Below are 13,269 nucleotides of genomic sequence, written 5' to 3'. Positions count from 1 at the left end.
CGATTAAATAAATATTCTTCAACATAGAAAGGGATCTGTGGTAAATGAAAGTGCTAGAGTTTTCTGAGGGAGAGAGGTTGCTTCCATCTGTGGGAAGAGAGAGGTCTTGGTGTTGAGAATTCTTTCTGGGAAGGAGATCTGTTGGTGAGGATGGCTGCTGATGGCAGAAGGAAAGAGCATCCTCAGTGGGCATCATAGACACAAGCATGTTTATACAATCAAGTCGCCAAGATTTGGAGCTGGATTCAGGCAGTGCTCATGGGTGCATGAGAGGTAGAATTGACAGCTGGAAACCCATAGAACCAGGTTGTAAGAGGCTGTACTGGAGAGTTCTGAGTTCAAAGAAATAATGTGGATTTTGGAAATGTGAAATTCTCAGCTCTGCTTCATCTGCCTTGGCATTAAAATGATCTACCAGCCAACACCTGAGAGTAACCAAGGACATCCTGGAGATAGGCACCATGTGGTTTGCCACGTGAGAATGGGAATGGAAAGCACCCTTTGGGTTCCTGCCATTTAAAATAACATAGGAACAAAATTAATGAGGGCAGATGATCTCAGTGTGAGGACACTGGGAAATGTCCTGGCAATATCACATCAACCTCACTTTGGGCCATCATTAATGGAATAGCGTGATGAAGAGGTGTCACTACATGAGTGGCATATGAGCAAAGGAAAAACAAACACGGTGCTCAGGGTTCCGATAGATTATAGCCAGTATTTCCACTATGATTCAACACCTCTCATGCGTTCTCATTTAATTTTGGTATCAATCCCATATATTACATTATTCTCATTTTAGACATTTCAAAAGGAAACCGAGACTCGGAATGGCCTAAAAAAACAAAAGAGGCAAGCTTGCAAGCCAGTGGCAGGGCTTTGATTTGAATCTGGGTCCTTTGGGCCCCAAATCCAGGGCTTCCCAGAATTAACACCTTTGCCTCATAAACAGCAATTCCTAACCTTCTCCAAATCTTGGGTCCCTTGTCTGTGAATCAGGGAGTGAGGCTTGGGGGAGGGGCAGGCACATACCAGTACCAAGGCTGCTCACACCACGGGAGCATTTGGAAGCTCAAATGGAAGCACATTTTCACCACGGAAGTAAGGACTATATTAACAGACATGCTTTGATGAAGGGACGAGGGTATTGGAAGCTGTGCAAAACCGGAGTGCTTTCTAAACCTGCCGAGTTGGCACAGCTGGGCCACAGTGGCAGAGGTATGTGTGTAAGGGGGTGGTCAAAGGAGGTGGCCCTCTTCTCAGCCGCTCCAGTTCTCCCCGAGGTCAGCTCCAGGTCCTAATTACCTGGGACTGGGCATAGCTGTCCTTGTGGTAGGCCCTCAAGCATTGAGTGTAGCCCCAAAGGCCAGAGCTAGGCCTGCTGACCCCTCACGCTGCTCGCTCACGTGGTGTGTGCCCCGGCTGGCCGGGCCCCATGCCTCTGCCAGGTGCTCGTGCTGATAGCTCGGAGCCAAGGCCACCATCGAGAATGCTGCTGAGGGCCTTGGCCTGGTCCACGTCCTGCCACACCGAACGCCCGTGCATTCGACCTGCTGCCAGGAAGCCTTCGCTGCCTGCTAGCAGAGGGGGCCAGGGAATCCCCACAGTCTGCATGACTAATCGGTTCAAAGACGCCAGCCTCGAGGGCATAAGGGGCCCCTGTTACCACCTGCCAAACTCAGAGTCAGTGCTACCAGATTTACTTTCTAATTCATAAATCCTGGTGGATCAGAGCATGTCCTCCCAGCTTTGCTGAATCCTCTCTGGCAGGAGCTGGGAACAAAGCCACAGCCCCGGGGTTCGGCCTTCGCCTCCTGTCTCCAGGGCCCGGAGTCTAGGGCCAGCAGAGATGGTGCCACGGGCCTAGCAAATGGCAAACTTTTGATGTGAATTTCCAGTATTTGAATATTGATAGTCCAGAATATTGAATGTTGATGGAAGGAAGGGAGGGGTTCTCGCCACATTGTCCCCCAAGTGGCCCCTGCCTTCTGCTTGGCTTGCAGGGGGAGAGTTGCTCTTCGGGATCTTGGGCTGCCTTCAGATGAAAGTTCCAATCAGAAATTGTTCCTGGGCTCCAGACTCCCAGCAGGCTTTGGGGTGGGTGTCAGTGAGTCTGTGCACTTCTTGGACTCGTCTGTGTCTTGTCTATACTTCTTGAATATCTCGTCTACATTGCACATGGCAGTTAAGAATCCCTACTGGTGGGGCACCTGGGTGGCTGAGTGGTTGTGCGTCTGCCTTCCAGCTCAGGTCATGATCCCGGGTTCCTGGGATCAAGTCCTACATCGGGCTCCCTGCAGGGAGCCTACTTCTCCCTCTGCCTTTGTCTTTGCTTCTCTCTCTGTGTCTCTCATGAATAATAATAATAATTTTTAAAAATCTAAAAAAAAATCATTAAAGAAAAAAGAATCCCTATTCGTGCCCTAGCAGTCTCTCTTTTCTTTCTTTCTTTCTTTTTTTTTTTTTTTAAGATTTTATTTATTTATTCATGAGAGAAAGAGAGAGAGGCAGAGACACAGGCAGAGGAAGAAGCAGGCTCCATGCAGGGAGCCCGATGCGGGACTCAATCCTGGGACTCCAGGATCGCGCCCTTGGCTGAAGGCGGCGCTAAACCGCTGAGCTACCCAGGGATCCCCCTAACAGTCTCTATTGGGATTCTATAGGGCCTTTCTTATTTCTCGAGAGATCCACAATCCAAGAATAGTTAAGAACTGTTGCTCCAGAAAGAGAAAGCTCCTGTGTCCTGCTCTCTGTAAACAGGGACCCTCTGCTCCCAGACTTCCAGGAGCTGGAGCATCAGCTGCGGACAGGGCCCAGGCGTGGCTCTGGAGCAGGTACTCAGGTATCCAGAAACTGGAAGCGCTTTCCCCCTGACTGATCCAGGGACACGGTTGCCCGCCTCAGCCTCCTCCTTCCCGCCCCCTCCCTCATACAGGCCTCGGAAAGGGTGGGACCAGATCCGCAGTCGCCCCTGCGGGATTTACCAGCTGGACGGCGACGAGGGCTGTCTCTCCGGGGAGCACAGGTGCGGAGAGGCTGGGCGCCTCTCCAGGATCCGCCTCCCACTAGCTCCAGGAAGGGGATGTAGCAGCGTGTAGGGGCGCAGTGGGCTACAGAGTCCTGTCTTCAAAGAACGGATACCCCCAGAGGTAAACAAGAACGACCGGGAGGGCGGCAACAGCCGTCGGAGGGGGAAGATCAAGGCAACAGCAGAGTCCAGGAGCAAGGGCTGGCCGGCAACATAGACACAACATAAAGATGTGTCTGTGCTGAATATGTCCAGTGCAAAACCAAAACCAAAACCAGACGACTGCAGTCTCAGAATCTCAGAAGGTGGGGGAGGGAAGGGGGGAGGGGGGTGAGATCCAGGCCACGAAGGCACAAAGGTGCCCCAGGAGTGCCTCCCCTCCTGTCTGAAGTACTGAGGTTCTAGAAAAGCACTGGGGCTCCCCAGAGAGGCAGGGAGCGCTGTATGCTGTGCTCCAGTGAAAGCCCAGGGACCCCCAGCCCCAGCCCCAGCCTCCACTGGGGAACCAAGCCTGAAGCCCTTTGCTAGTAAGGGGGCCTCAGGTCCCCACCATCCCCGCAGTACTCGCCTGTGGCAGAGAAAACCCCGAGTCTTCTCCATCCTCTCTCCTTCGCAGTTCAGGGCCTCCTTGGGGCAGTGCTCCTCGGCTATTCTGGAGGAAGGGGGGAGCATAGGAAATCACTTTTTCTACCAATTCCTCATCTAACAGCACACCCTGCTCCCAGCTCTGTCTCGAACAGGCCCCCCGCCGACCTTGGGGACCTACTTTTATCAGGCCCGCAAGGTGACGGGCACCTGCCCACTAGCTGGCTGCCCCGCGATGTGGGTCCTGGGCTGCCCCAGACAGGCTGACTCTCCGGCAATCCACATGTGCATATGAAGGGCCCATTTACAATCCTTGGTTCAAATGTTTAGACAGCCGTTTTTAGTGGGGCAAAGGCACCCTGAGGCCTACCCCACGCTGCACCCCCACCCCCCACAGGTAAGTGCCCCTGTGGGCGGCCCTGCTCCTCGCAGAGTTTCGGGGGGCACAGGGCCCGGGCTGCCCTCACAGTGTGGAGCTCAACCACAGGGCAGTGGGGAGAGCTTACCCAACCTCCTGGTTGAGTATATTGTTCTGTGGTTTACTAGGACACCATATATGGTTCCCAGGAAATCCTGGGGGGGCAAAAATCCATCATCGATGGTGACCTTCAATATTCTTATGTATTCCAGCATTGCTTGTAAGCACAGGAACTTCACTCAGGGTCAGTCTCTCTTAATCACTGAATTAGCCAATCATTAACACCTGACCATCTCTGCCCCGCTCTGTAAAGAACATTAAGAACGACTATTAGAAATACGGGGTCCTCCATTGATTAGTGAAATATGTCTATGTATGCATGTGTACACACGCATATATACTGATACAAAAGAATATCTAGTTAAACTGCTGAGTGGGTGACAGAGACATTAAATCCTCTAAGAGCTCAAAGAAAGGGTAAAAGGAGCACAGTGAAAGATGGAGAAATCAGGAAAACTCCCTGGAGGAGGTGATGTCTGAGCTAGAACTTGAGAAATGGGAACAACTCTCCTGGACCTTCATGGGCAGGAATGACCCTGGTTTAGTTGGCTGGGAGAAATGGAATTTCTGATTGAGTGGCGGTGGAGGAGCATAACTCAATAAACAACACGGATAACACTTTGGTTAATGTGGTGGGGAAATATCTGGCTTTTCAGTTCAGCATCTTTTTAAATGGAATTGAGCAAAATCAGTTTGTTAGTGGTAGTTGGACTATGCAGGACACACAGATGTCAGCAAGGGCAGCAAATGCTACATTCTAGGTTGGGCAAGTAACATCTGCTAAGAGTGATGTTACTTATCACTCTTAGGGGCACCTGGGTGACTCACTTAGTAAAGCACTGGACTCTTGATCTCAGGATCATGAGTTCAAGCTCCATGTTGGGCTCCACACTCCTACTTAGAAAAATAAATATAAATAAATAAATAGATGGATCTTATAAATCAATAGGAAAATAGCAAACATCTTCTTTGAAAAAGTGGGCAAAGGACAGTATTGAGCATGATGTAAAAGAAGGAAAACATAAGAAAATGTACAACTTCATAAGAAAAGCAGAAAGTTAAAAACTACAATTTGGCAAGGTTAAATAAAAAGATAAAAACCAATGTAATGGGCAATCATAAGATCATATACTGTTGGTAAGAACAGACCAGTGTGCAGCCTTCAACTAAGCAGATAAGTCCACCTTTTAGAACTTATCCTGAAGAAAGAATTAAGAGTTTGAATAAAGAGTTTGTGCAAGGATTTTCATTACCTGAGTTTACCACAAAAACTATAATAACTTTAAAAAAATTTTTTTAAGGATTTTATTTATGAGAGACACACAGAGAGAGGCAGAGACACAGGCAGAGGGATAAGCAGGTTCCCTGTGGGGAGCCCCATGTGGGACTCGATTCCAGGACCCCAGGGTCATGACCTGAACCAAAGGCAGATGCTCAACCACTGAGCCACCCAGGTGCCCCTAAAATAACTTTTTAAATGGGAGAGCCAAGGGGCACCTGGGTGGCTCAGTTGGTTAGGCATCTGCTTTCAGCTCAGGTCATGATCTTGGGGTCCTGGGATCCAGCCCCATATGGGGCTCCCTGCTTAGTGGGGAGCCTGCTTCTCCCTCCTACTTGTGCTCTCTCTCACTCACCCTCTGTCAAATAAACAAAATCTTCAAAAAAAAAAAAAATGGGAAAGCCAAGAACAGGGTATAAGAAATACGTTTACTGGGGGTGCCTGAGTGGTTCAGTCAGTTAAGTACCCAACTCTTGATTTCAGCTTAGGTCATGATCTCAGGGTCATGAGACCAAGCCCTGCACCCGGCTCCACAGTCAGTGGAGAGTCTGCTTGGATTCTCTCTCTCCTTCTTCCTCTGCCCCTCCGCCTGCTTGAGTGTGCACTCGCTTGCTCTCTCTCTCTCTCTCTCTCTCTCTCTCGTTCTCAAATGAAATAAACAAATCTTAAAAAAAAAAAGAAATATGTTTATTAATTTGGAGGTTTGTTTGCAACATATTATCACATTTTTTAAAAGGCATAAAGCAGATCACACAACAGTACGCACGCACAGTGTATATGCTATTGGTATATAAAAGTAAAAACAAACCAAACTATATAAACCTACATACGTACACATATAAATATATACATACATGCATATGCATCCATCTGTATGTATTTCTCTTTCTATATGTACATGTAGGCGTACATGTACACACATATGCATATATACAAATAATACAAATACATATATACACCTAGGCGTTATCATTCCATATTTCTAAGTAATGGGATTACAAGCAATGTCTATTCTCTTTTGTATATATTTTATGTTTATTTTATAACTGTTTTCTACACTAAGAATATTTTTCCCTTTAATTTAGAATAAGAAAGCTCAGAGAGCCCCGTGCAGCCGCACTGCCGCCGCTAGCCTAATTTCCATCACACCCAGGAGGAGCTGCAGCTGTGGCCGCTGGCCCCTGTCACCGTCCCTGCAAGAACAAGCCACCGGGCCAGACCCAGCAGCTGCCTGCCTGCCCTCTGCAAGGCCATACCAAGCACCCAGAGCAACAGCTGAGGACTCACTTGTCTGATGCACCTGCCTGCTGGGCCAAGGTCACTGCAGTGAAGTTTTGGGGAACAGTAAAATGGTTCAGTGTAAGAAACGAATATGGTTTCAGCAAACAAGGAGGACACCAAGGAGGAGGTGTGTGTACACCAGACCGCCACAAAGAAGAACTCCAAGGTAGAAGGCTGAGAGACTGGGATTTGATTTGATCCTGTTCAAGGAGAAAAGAGGCAGTGACAGCAAATCCTGGGGGCCCCTGTGGAGCTCCAGGGTGAGGTGGTAACACAGAGCGCACCCTAGGCTCCGCAGACTGGCCCAGGGCCCCAGGGCCCCCACCGCCATCACCAGCGGAACCTCCAAAGCCGTGAGAGTGCAGGTTACAGAATGTGGCACCAGGAGTAAGCCCCGTGGTCAGTCCCAACATCACCAGCCCTATCCTACCGCCTGCTGGCTCCCAGCTGGCTGGACCCCAGCCTTCCAACCCTCCTGTGTGGGGAGAAGGGTGGCGGGGCTGACAAGCAGGGTGCAGGAGAGCAAGGTAGGCCCATGAGGCAGGACATGCATCGGGCTTACAGACCACGATTCTGCAGGGGTATCTCCTTGCCAAAGACAGAGAGGATGGCAGTGAAGAAGACAAGGAAAAGAGACCCAAGGTCAGCAGCCAGCTCAAGGTTGGTACCCACACAACCTCAATCACCCACGCAGATGCACAGAAACCCCGAAACGCTAGATGGCATGGGGACAGAAGAGCCGATCTATGGGCTGAGCCTCTGCTCCCAGGCTGGGCAGGCCGGGGCTGAGTAAATGCCAGGTGACCCTCTCTCCCACCACCTGGTCTAGCCATCCAACAAGTACGAATTTAACATTCCAGCAATAAGAGATGAGCAAAAGACTGGAGCTGAAGACATTAAGTGCTTGCTTTTTGCCCACTGACCAGATAACTAGAACTACCTACATTATCTCTGCAGGATGGGGTTTCTATTATTTTTACCTCAAGACAACTCTTATTGGGAATGACAAATGTGGGCTTTTTTAGTTTGTTTTTTTTTTAAGATTTTATTTATTTGAGAGAGAGAGAGAGAAAACATGAGTGGAGGAGGAGGGCAGAGGGAGAGGGAGAAGCAGACTCCCCGCTGAGTGGGGAACCCGATGTGGGGCTCTATCCCAGGACCCTAGGATTACCACCCGAGCCAAGGGCGGATGCCTAACCAACTGAGCTACCCAGGTGCCCCTATTTTGTTTTTCTAAAGAGACCTGGTTTTTCTCAATTCACCTTTAGAGGTTTTTTAATGTTTCATATCTGTTCAAATTGAGATTTCTAAGGACCTCATTCTTAATTTGTAATAAAAGTTTACAATTTGCTTTTTCAAAAGGACCAACACACAGCAAGCACATGGTAATAAAGATCTTAAGTAATAAATACATAATTTTAAAAATGTAAAGCTCAGATTCTTCTGCAGGAACCCATGTTAGTAGGACGGATGGAGTAGTAGGAACTCACAGTGAGAGTGAATGATGCAGAGGAGCCAGGAGATTCTGGAAGAAGCATCCTAATGTTTACAGCCCAGAGCCCAGCATTTGTGAGGCCGAGCAGAAGGAGATGTGGCTCCGCTTCCTGACACAAATTGCATCTGCCAGCGTGTATTTCAAAGAGCAACACCTGGAGATAGAAAGAGGAGAGAAAACTGAAGTGATAGACCTCAGGCCCAAAAGGGAAATAGTGGCAAGAGTGCATAAAATCCAGCCTGGAGGCTGTTGTTTTGCACACCACACCCTCACCAGTGGCTTCCACAGTCTCAAGAAGTTGAAAAATGAATCCACATTAAAGAAGGTGGATGTGTGTTCTAAGAATCTCCCTCAAATGGCTCAGAGGTACTTCTATTTCGTTCAAGTTGGTGAAGTATCCTCTCCTGAGTTCTGAAAAGCAAGACTTCCTCCTTCCCTCTTCTAGAAGGAACAACATGAACAATGAAAGTATCCTACTCTTAGGAAAAATTTCTTCTATCCAATCATTATCATTATACACATTCTACAGCCGGGGAAGCGGAGGCTTTGGGGCACATGCAGGACTTGATCCCAGTGTACTAACTCCCTCCTCCCTCGGTAATTTTTTGGAGCACCTAAAAAACAAAACTAGGGTCCGTGGGTGGCTCAGTCTGGAGCCTGGGATGGAGCCCTGCATCTGGCTGCCTGCTCAGCGCAGGGGCTGCTTCCCCTCTCCTGTTCCACCTGCTTGTGCTCTCTCTTTCGGTGTCAAATAAATAAATAAATAAATAAATAAATAAATAAATAAATAAATAGTAAGCTATTTTTTTAATTCAAAAATGAAAATAAAATAAAATAAAACACAGAGCTCATTCAAAAGCAGACGTTTACACCAAACAGGCACTGCCGTGTTTGATATTTAAGGGAAGGCAAGGGCGCAATCGCGGGCCTTATTTATCATCTTGCCTCATTACACAATCACGTCAAAGCTGCTGATACATCGAAGCGGGAGCCCCACGTTTTGCGTTGTTTTGCTTTGTTTTGTTAATCCCAAGGTGGACTCTGGTCAACTCCGCGGGAGGCAGGAAACAGCAGCCCCGGGCCGGGTCCGCGGGAGCCGGTGTCAGACGGAGAGGCCGGGCGGGCTGCAGCGCTCCTCCCTCCTCCCTGATGCTTCCTTCTTTTCTTTTAAAAAAAATCTTGTATATTTATTCATGAGACACATAGAGGGAGGCAGAGACACAGGCAGGGGGACAAGCAGGCTCCCTGCGGGGAGCCCGATGCGGGACTCGATCCCAGGACCCCGGGATCATGACCTGAGCCAAAGGCAGACGCTCAGCCTCTGGGCCACCCGGGCGCCCCTCCCTGATGCTTTTCGAGCAGGAGCTGCAATCTTTAAAACTAACCGGAGCCCAAACAGACCCATAAAAGGGAGCAGAGGATACTCTGTTTCCCCTGGTGCTGAGAACTAAAGGGAGACTCGCCCCGACCCCGACCCCGACCCCGGGTGCTGTGCCGGCCTCCAGCCCCGGCAGGGCCTCCTCCAGTCGAGGACCAGTGTCCGCAGCCCGCAGCCTTTGCTTGCTCGTGTGTTTTGTTTGGCTGCTCCTCAGACATCCTCAGGGTTTTTTTGTTTGTTTTACTTTAGGAAAAAAAAAAAGGATTTCTGTGCCTTTTGGACTGAATTGTTTTCGATAGGCAATGCATTTGCATAGTCCAGAAACAAAAATATAGAAAAATGAATACACAGCGAAATCTTTTTGAAGTTAATTTTATTTTCTTTATGTCATCTCCACCCAAGATGTGGCTCAAACTCATGACCACAAGACCAAGAAGTGAGTGCTCTACTGGCGGGGTGGCGGGATGCCTCTATATGGGGAAATCTTGATCACACCTTTGCCCACATCTCAGTGGTCCTCTCTCTTCCTCATGGGCAACTCTTTTTCATTAGTTTCTTATGTAGCTTTCCAGTTTGCTACATAATATACTTATTTTTCTCACTTTCTTATTGAATAGGCACTCTCAATGGGGGTGATACCACCCCCAAGGGGGTGAAAATGGATTTTGGGAAGCGAAAAATTCTTCCTCTTTTTATGGATAAATCACAAATACATTAGACATAAAGCATATAAACAAATATACATGATATTAAAATTTCATGGGGTGGCAATGAGGAAAAAAATATCTCTAAATTTCTTAGGAGGGTGATAATGAAGAAAAATCTGAGAAACACTGCTATAGAAATCAGTAGACGATATGCACTAGTCTGCACCTTGCTTTTTTCACTCCACAGTATATCCTAGGGATCTTTCCACATCAATTGATGCATTTACTTTCATTTTTTTTATAGTGACATGGTATTCCATTGTGCAGATGCCATTACATCTTTAACCTGTTCCCTATTAATACATACTTGGTTTGATTCTAATCTTTGGCTGTTGTAATATCGCAGCGAACAGTCTTCTGCTTACATTGTATATACTCACAGGTATCATGGACGCCTGGAAATGGGGTTGCTGGGTCCAAAGGTAAATTCCTTTATTTACTTATTTTTTAAAAAAATTTTATTTATCCATTCATGACAGACACACAGAGAGAGGCAGAGACACAGGCAGAGGGAGAAGCAGGCTCCATGCGGGGAGCCCGACGTGGGACTTGATCTCAGGTCTCCAGGATCACACCCTGGGCTGAAGGCAGGCGCTAAACCGCTGAGCCACCCAGGGATCCCGGTAAATTCCTTTAAAGGCTGGCAGACACTGCCAGATGCCTCTCCATGTTGCACTGAGTCTGTCATCCAATGTAAGAAACAGGTTGGCTACTCTTTAAATGGCTGTCTGACACCCCCTGAGGATTATTATGTTAGTTGGAACTGGGCTGGGGGCCAGGTGGTCATGGGGTTCCTGGGTCTCCTCTGGGCTGGGCCGTGTGCCTCAGCGAAGCAGAGAGAGGGCCCTTGGTGATAGTAGTCATCAGGGGGTCCGTACATGTGTGATGAGGAGCTTTGGGCCTTCAGAGGGAATATTATTTGGGGTGACCTCAGGCAGTGGTGTGGGATTTGGCACTCCTCCCTCATAATCTAGGGCCTGTAGCTTATGGGAAGGCAGTTCCCAGTACAAAGTGAGCATAACTCAACCTTGACTTTCTATCCTAGAAGCAAAGGGCCTGGCAGGGGAGGTTAGTTCTGCATGGAACATTCAGGCTCTCACACAGCTTGGCTCCTGACACAATTCCCTTTCCCACAGTCCTGTGCAGGGAGGGATGTCACGGGGCAGAGGCCTCATCTTCCCCAGAAACCTCAGGAAGGTGATTGCATGTGCACACACACACAGGCACACACACATGCACACGGGAGGTGCGGAGCCCTCCCTGCAGCCCCGTTATCACTTTGATCTGGACTGAAATTAATTGCTCGTGAGACATTTGTGCTTAACACCTCAACTGACTCTGCAAAGATTTTATTTGGCCTTTAAATTATTTAAACCATTGTAATCATATTTGCTTTCCACAGAAATCTGCTGTATTTACCAGCTTGAAAGGAATCAAATGAAGCTCCTGGGGTGGCTGGCCGCTGCTCTGGGCTCTATTTGGATCCCCCTCCTGGAGATAGTCATCCCCGCATGGGGTTCGAGGCGTGTTTTCTGGTGCTTGTTAACCAAGGTTGAATACATCACAGCATACAGCAATTTACACTGCATTACAATCACGTCTGAGCGATCGCCGGGCAGGATTGTGACTCTGATAATTCATTCAAGACATCGTCTCCTTCCTGTTCCAGTCAGATCCCGGAGCCCACCTGGTCTTTCCTGCCTAGTTCTGCAAGGAACTCGGGATTCCCGCTCTGCTCAGAGAAGACTTTTTAGTCTAGTGAATGAATTTAAATAAATAAACATCTGCCGTAAACCTGACTTCAAGGAAGCAGTGGGCGCAGGGCCTCCCCTTGCCTCTGCAGCTTCTCTCCGTGACGCTGAGCGCGATAAAGCTCCAAGCCAGCATGAGACGCGATAGAAGTGTCAAATGACAGAATTGTGAATCATAAGTCACAGTTCCATTTGCTCCGCCACAGTGTGAAAATGGCAAATTTTTCATCAAGAAAGACAAGAAGAACTAGGGTTGCCTCCATGTCACTTGGCTGCCACGATCCTGCCGTTGTCCACATCTTGGCTGGTGGACCTTCTCCGGCCCCCGCTCTGGCCTGCTCGGACCAGCACTTGCCTGCCTTGTCTGTCCTGGATGCACGCATTGCTCACTCTCCCTCAGGTGACCGATATTTTAGACAGTTTGGATTGTTGTTTCATTCATGGTAACAACTGGGGAAAGTGGAAAAACAACAGTGGAATCAACTGGTAATTCATTCTCTCTCTCTCTCTCTCTTTCTCATTCTTTCTGTCCTTTCCCCCTGCTCTTTCCCATCCCCATATTTTCTCTCACCTGCCCCGGAATTCCAAAGAGAGGTAGGATAAGAACCAGTAGAACCCAGGTTTAGCTGAAACCACCAGGGCCTTTTACAAATGATCCTCAGAACAGGGCTGTGGAGTCATACTTGCATGGAGTATTTGGAGAATTTGTAGTAAATACTCCCAAATTTGAGAATTCACACCAGGTCTATGACAAAAATTCCGTGGCTTCTCCACAGCCCTTCCTGGGTCTGGGGTGTGTCTGAAGCACTACCTTCTACTTCTAGAACACACATCTAGCCCTACTGAGTCTCTACATGGTGGGCCAAACCATATTGCAAGATGCCAGGCACTTCGAGAGAGGCCTAGGTTAGCAGTGATTTATTTTATTTTTAAGACTTGATTTATTTACTTAGAGACCATGTGTGAGCTGGGCGAGGAGAAGAAGGTCTGGGAATGCCTGGCAGTAGCCCTTTTGCTGTCACAGCAAAACCCTCCCAAGGGAAACGGAACTTTTTTTTCTAACCGGAGCTGGAATGAGCCCCAGCCAATGTCCCAAACTGGTTCAGTTCCATTTTTAGGGTGAAGTATTACCATGTTCTATGGAGAAATGATCCGATCTTAGCAGCTGGCTCTTCAGGCTGGTCAGTGACCAGTCTACTGCCCTGTCCTGTTCCTCCCCGCGGGAGATGAATGGCCCCTTCTTTCCTTAAGTTTCATGGCTGGTCCCACTGCTGAAAATACCATTCT

The 13,269-nt window shown here is 48.4% G+C and overlaps 1 protein-coding gene across 1 annotated transcript; it reads right to left on the bottom strand.

The window, feature by feature from the left end:
* Positions 1 to 2,625: 2,625 nt before the first annotated feature.
* On the bottom strand, positions 2,626 to 4,976 carry LOC125756029 (uncharacterized). Its single transcript, XM_049115969.1, has 2 exons — positions 4,920 to 4,976; positions 2,626 to 3,680 (listed from the first exon to the last, which is right to left on the bottom strand). The coding sequence occupies exons 1-2, from the start codon at positions 4,967 to 4,969 to the stop codon at positions 2,981 to 2,983; spliced, it is 750 nt and encodes a 249-aa protein (XP_048971926.1). The 5' UTR covers positions 4,970 to 4,976; the 3' UTR covers positions 2,626 to 2,980.
* Between the last annotated feature and the right edge of the window lie 8,293 nt (positions 4,977 to 13,269).

This window comes from Canis lupus, chromosome 11 (genome assembly GCF_003254725.2).
Source record: "Canis lupus dingo isolate Sandy chromosome 11, ASM325472v2, whole genome shotgun sequence".
Taxonomy (NCBI): Eukaryota; Metazoa; Chordata; class Mammalia; order Carnivora; family Canidae; genus Canis; species Canis lupus.
The sequence above is the reverse complement of the archived record's forward strand: the minus strand, read 5'-3'. Positions and strand labels throughout refer to the sequence as shown.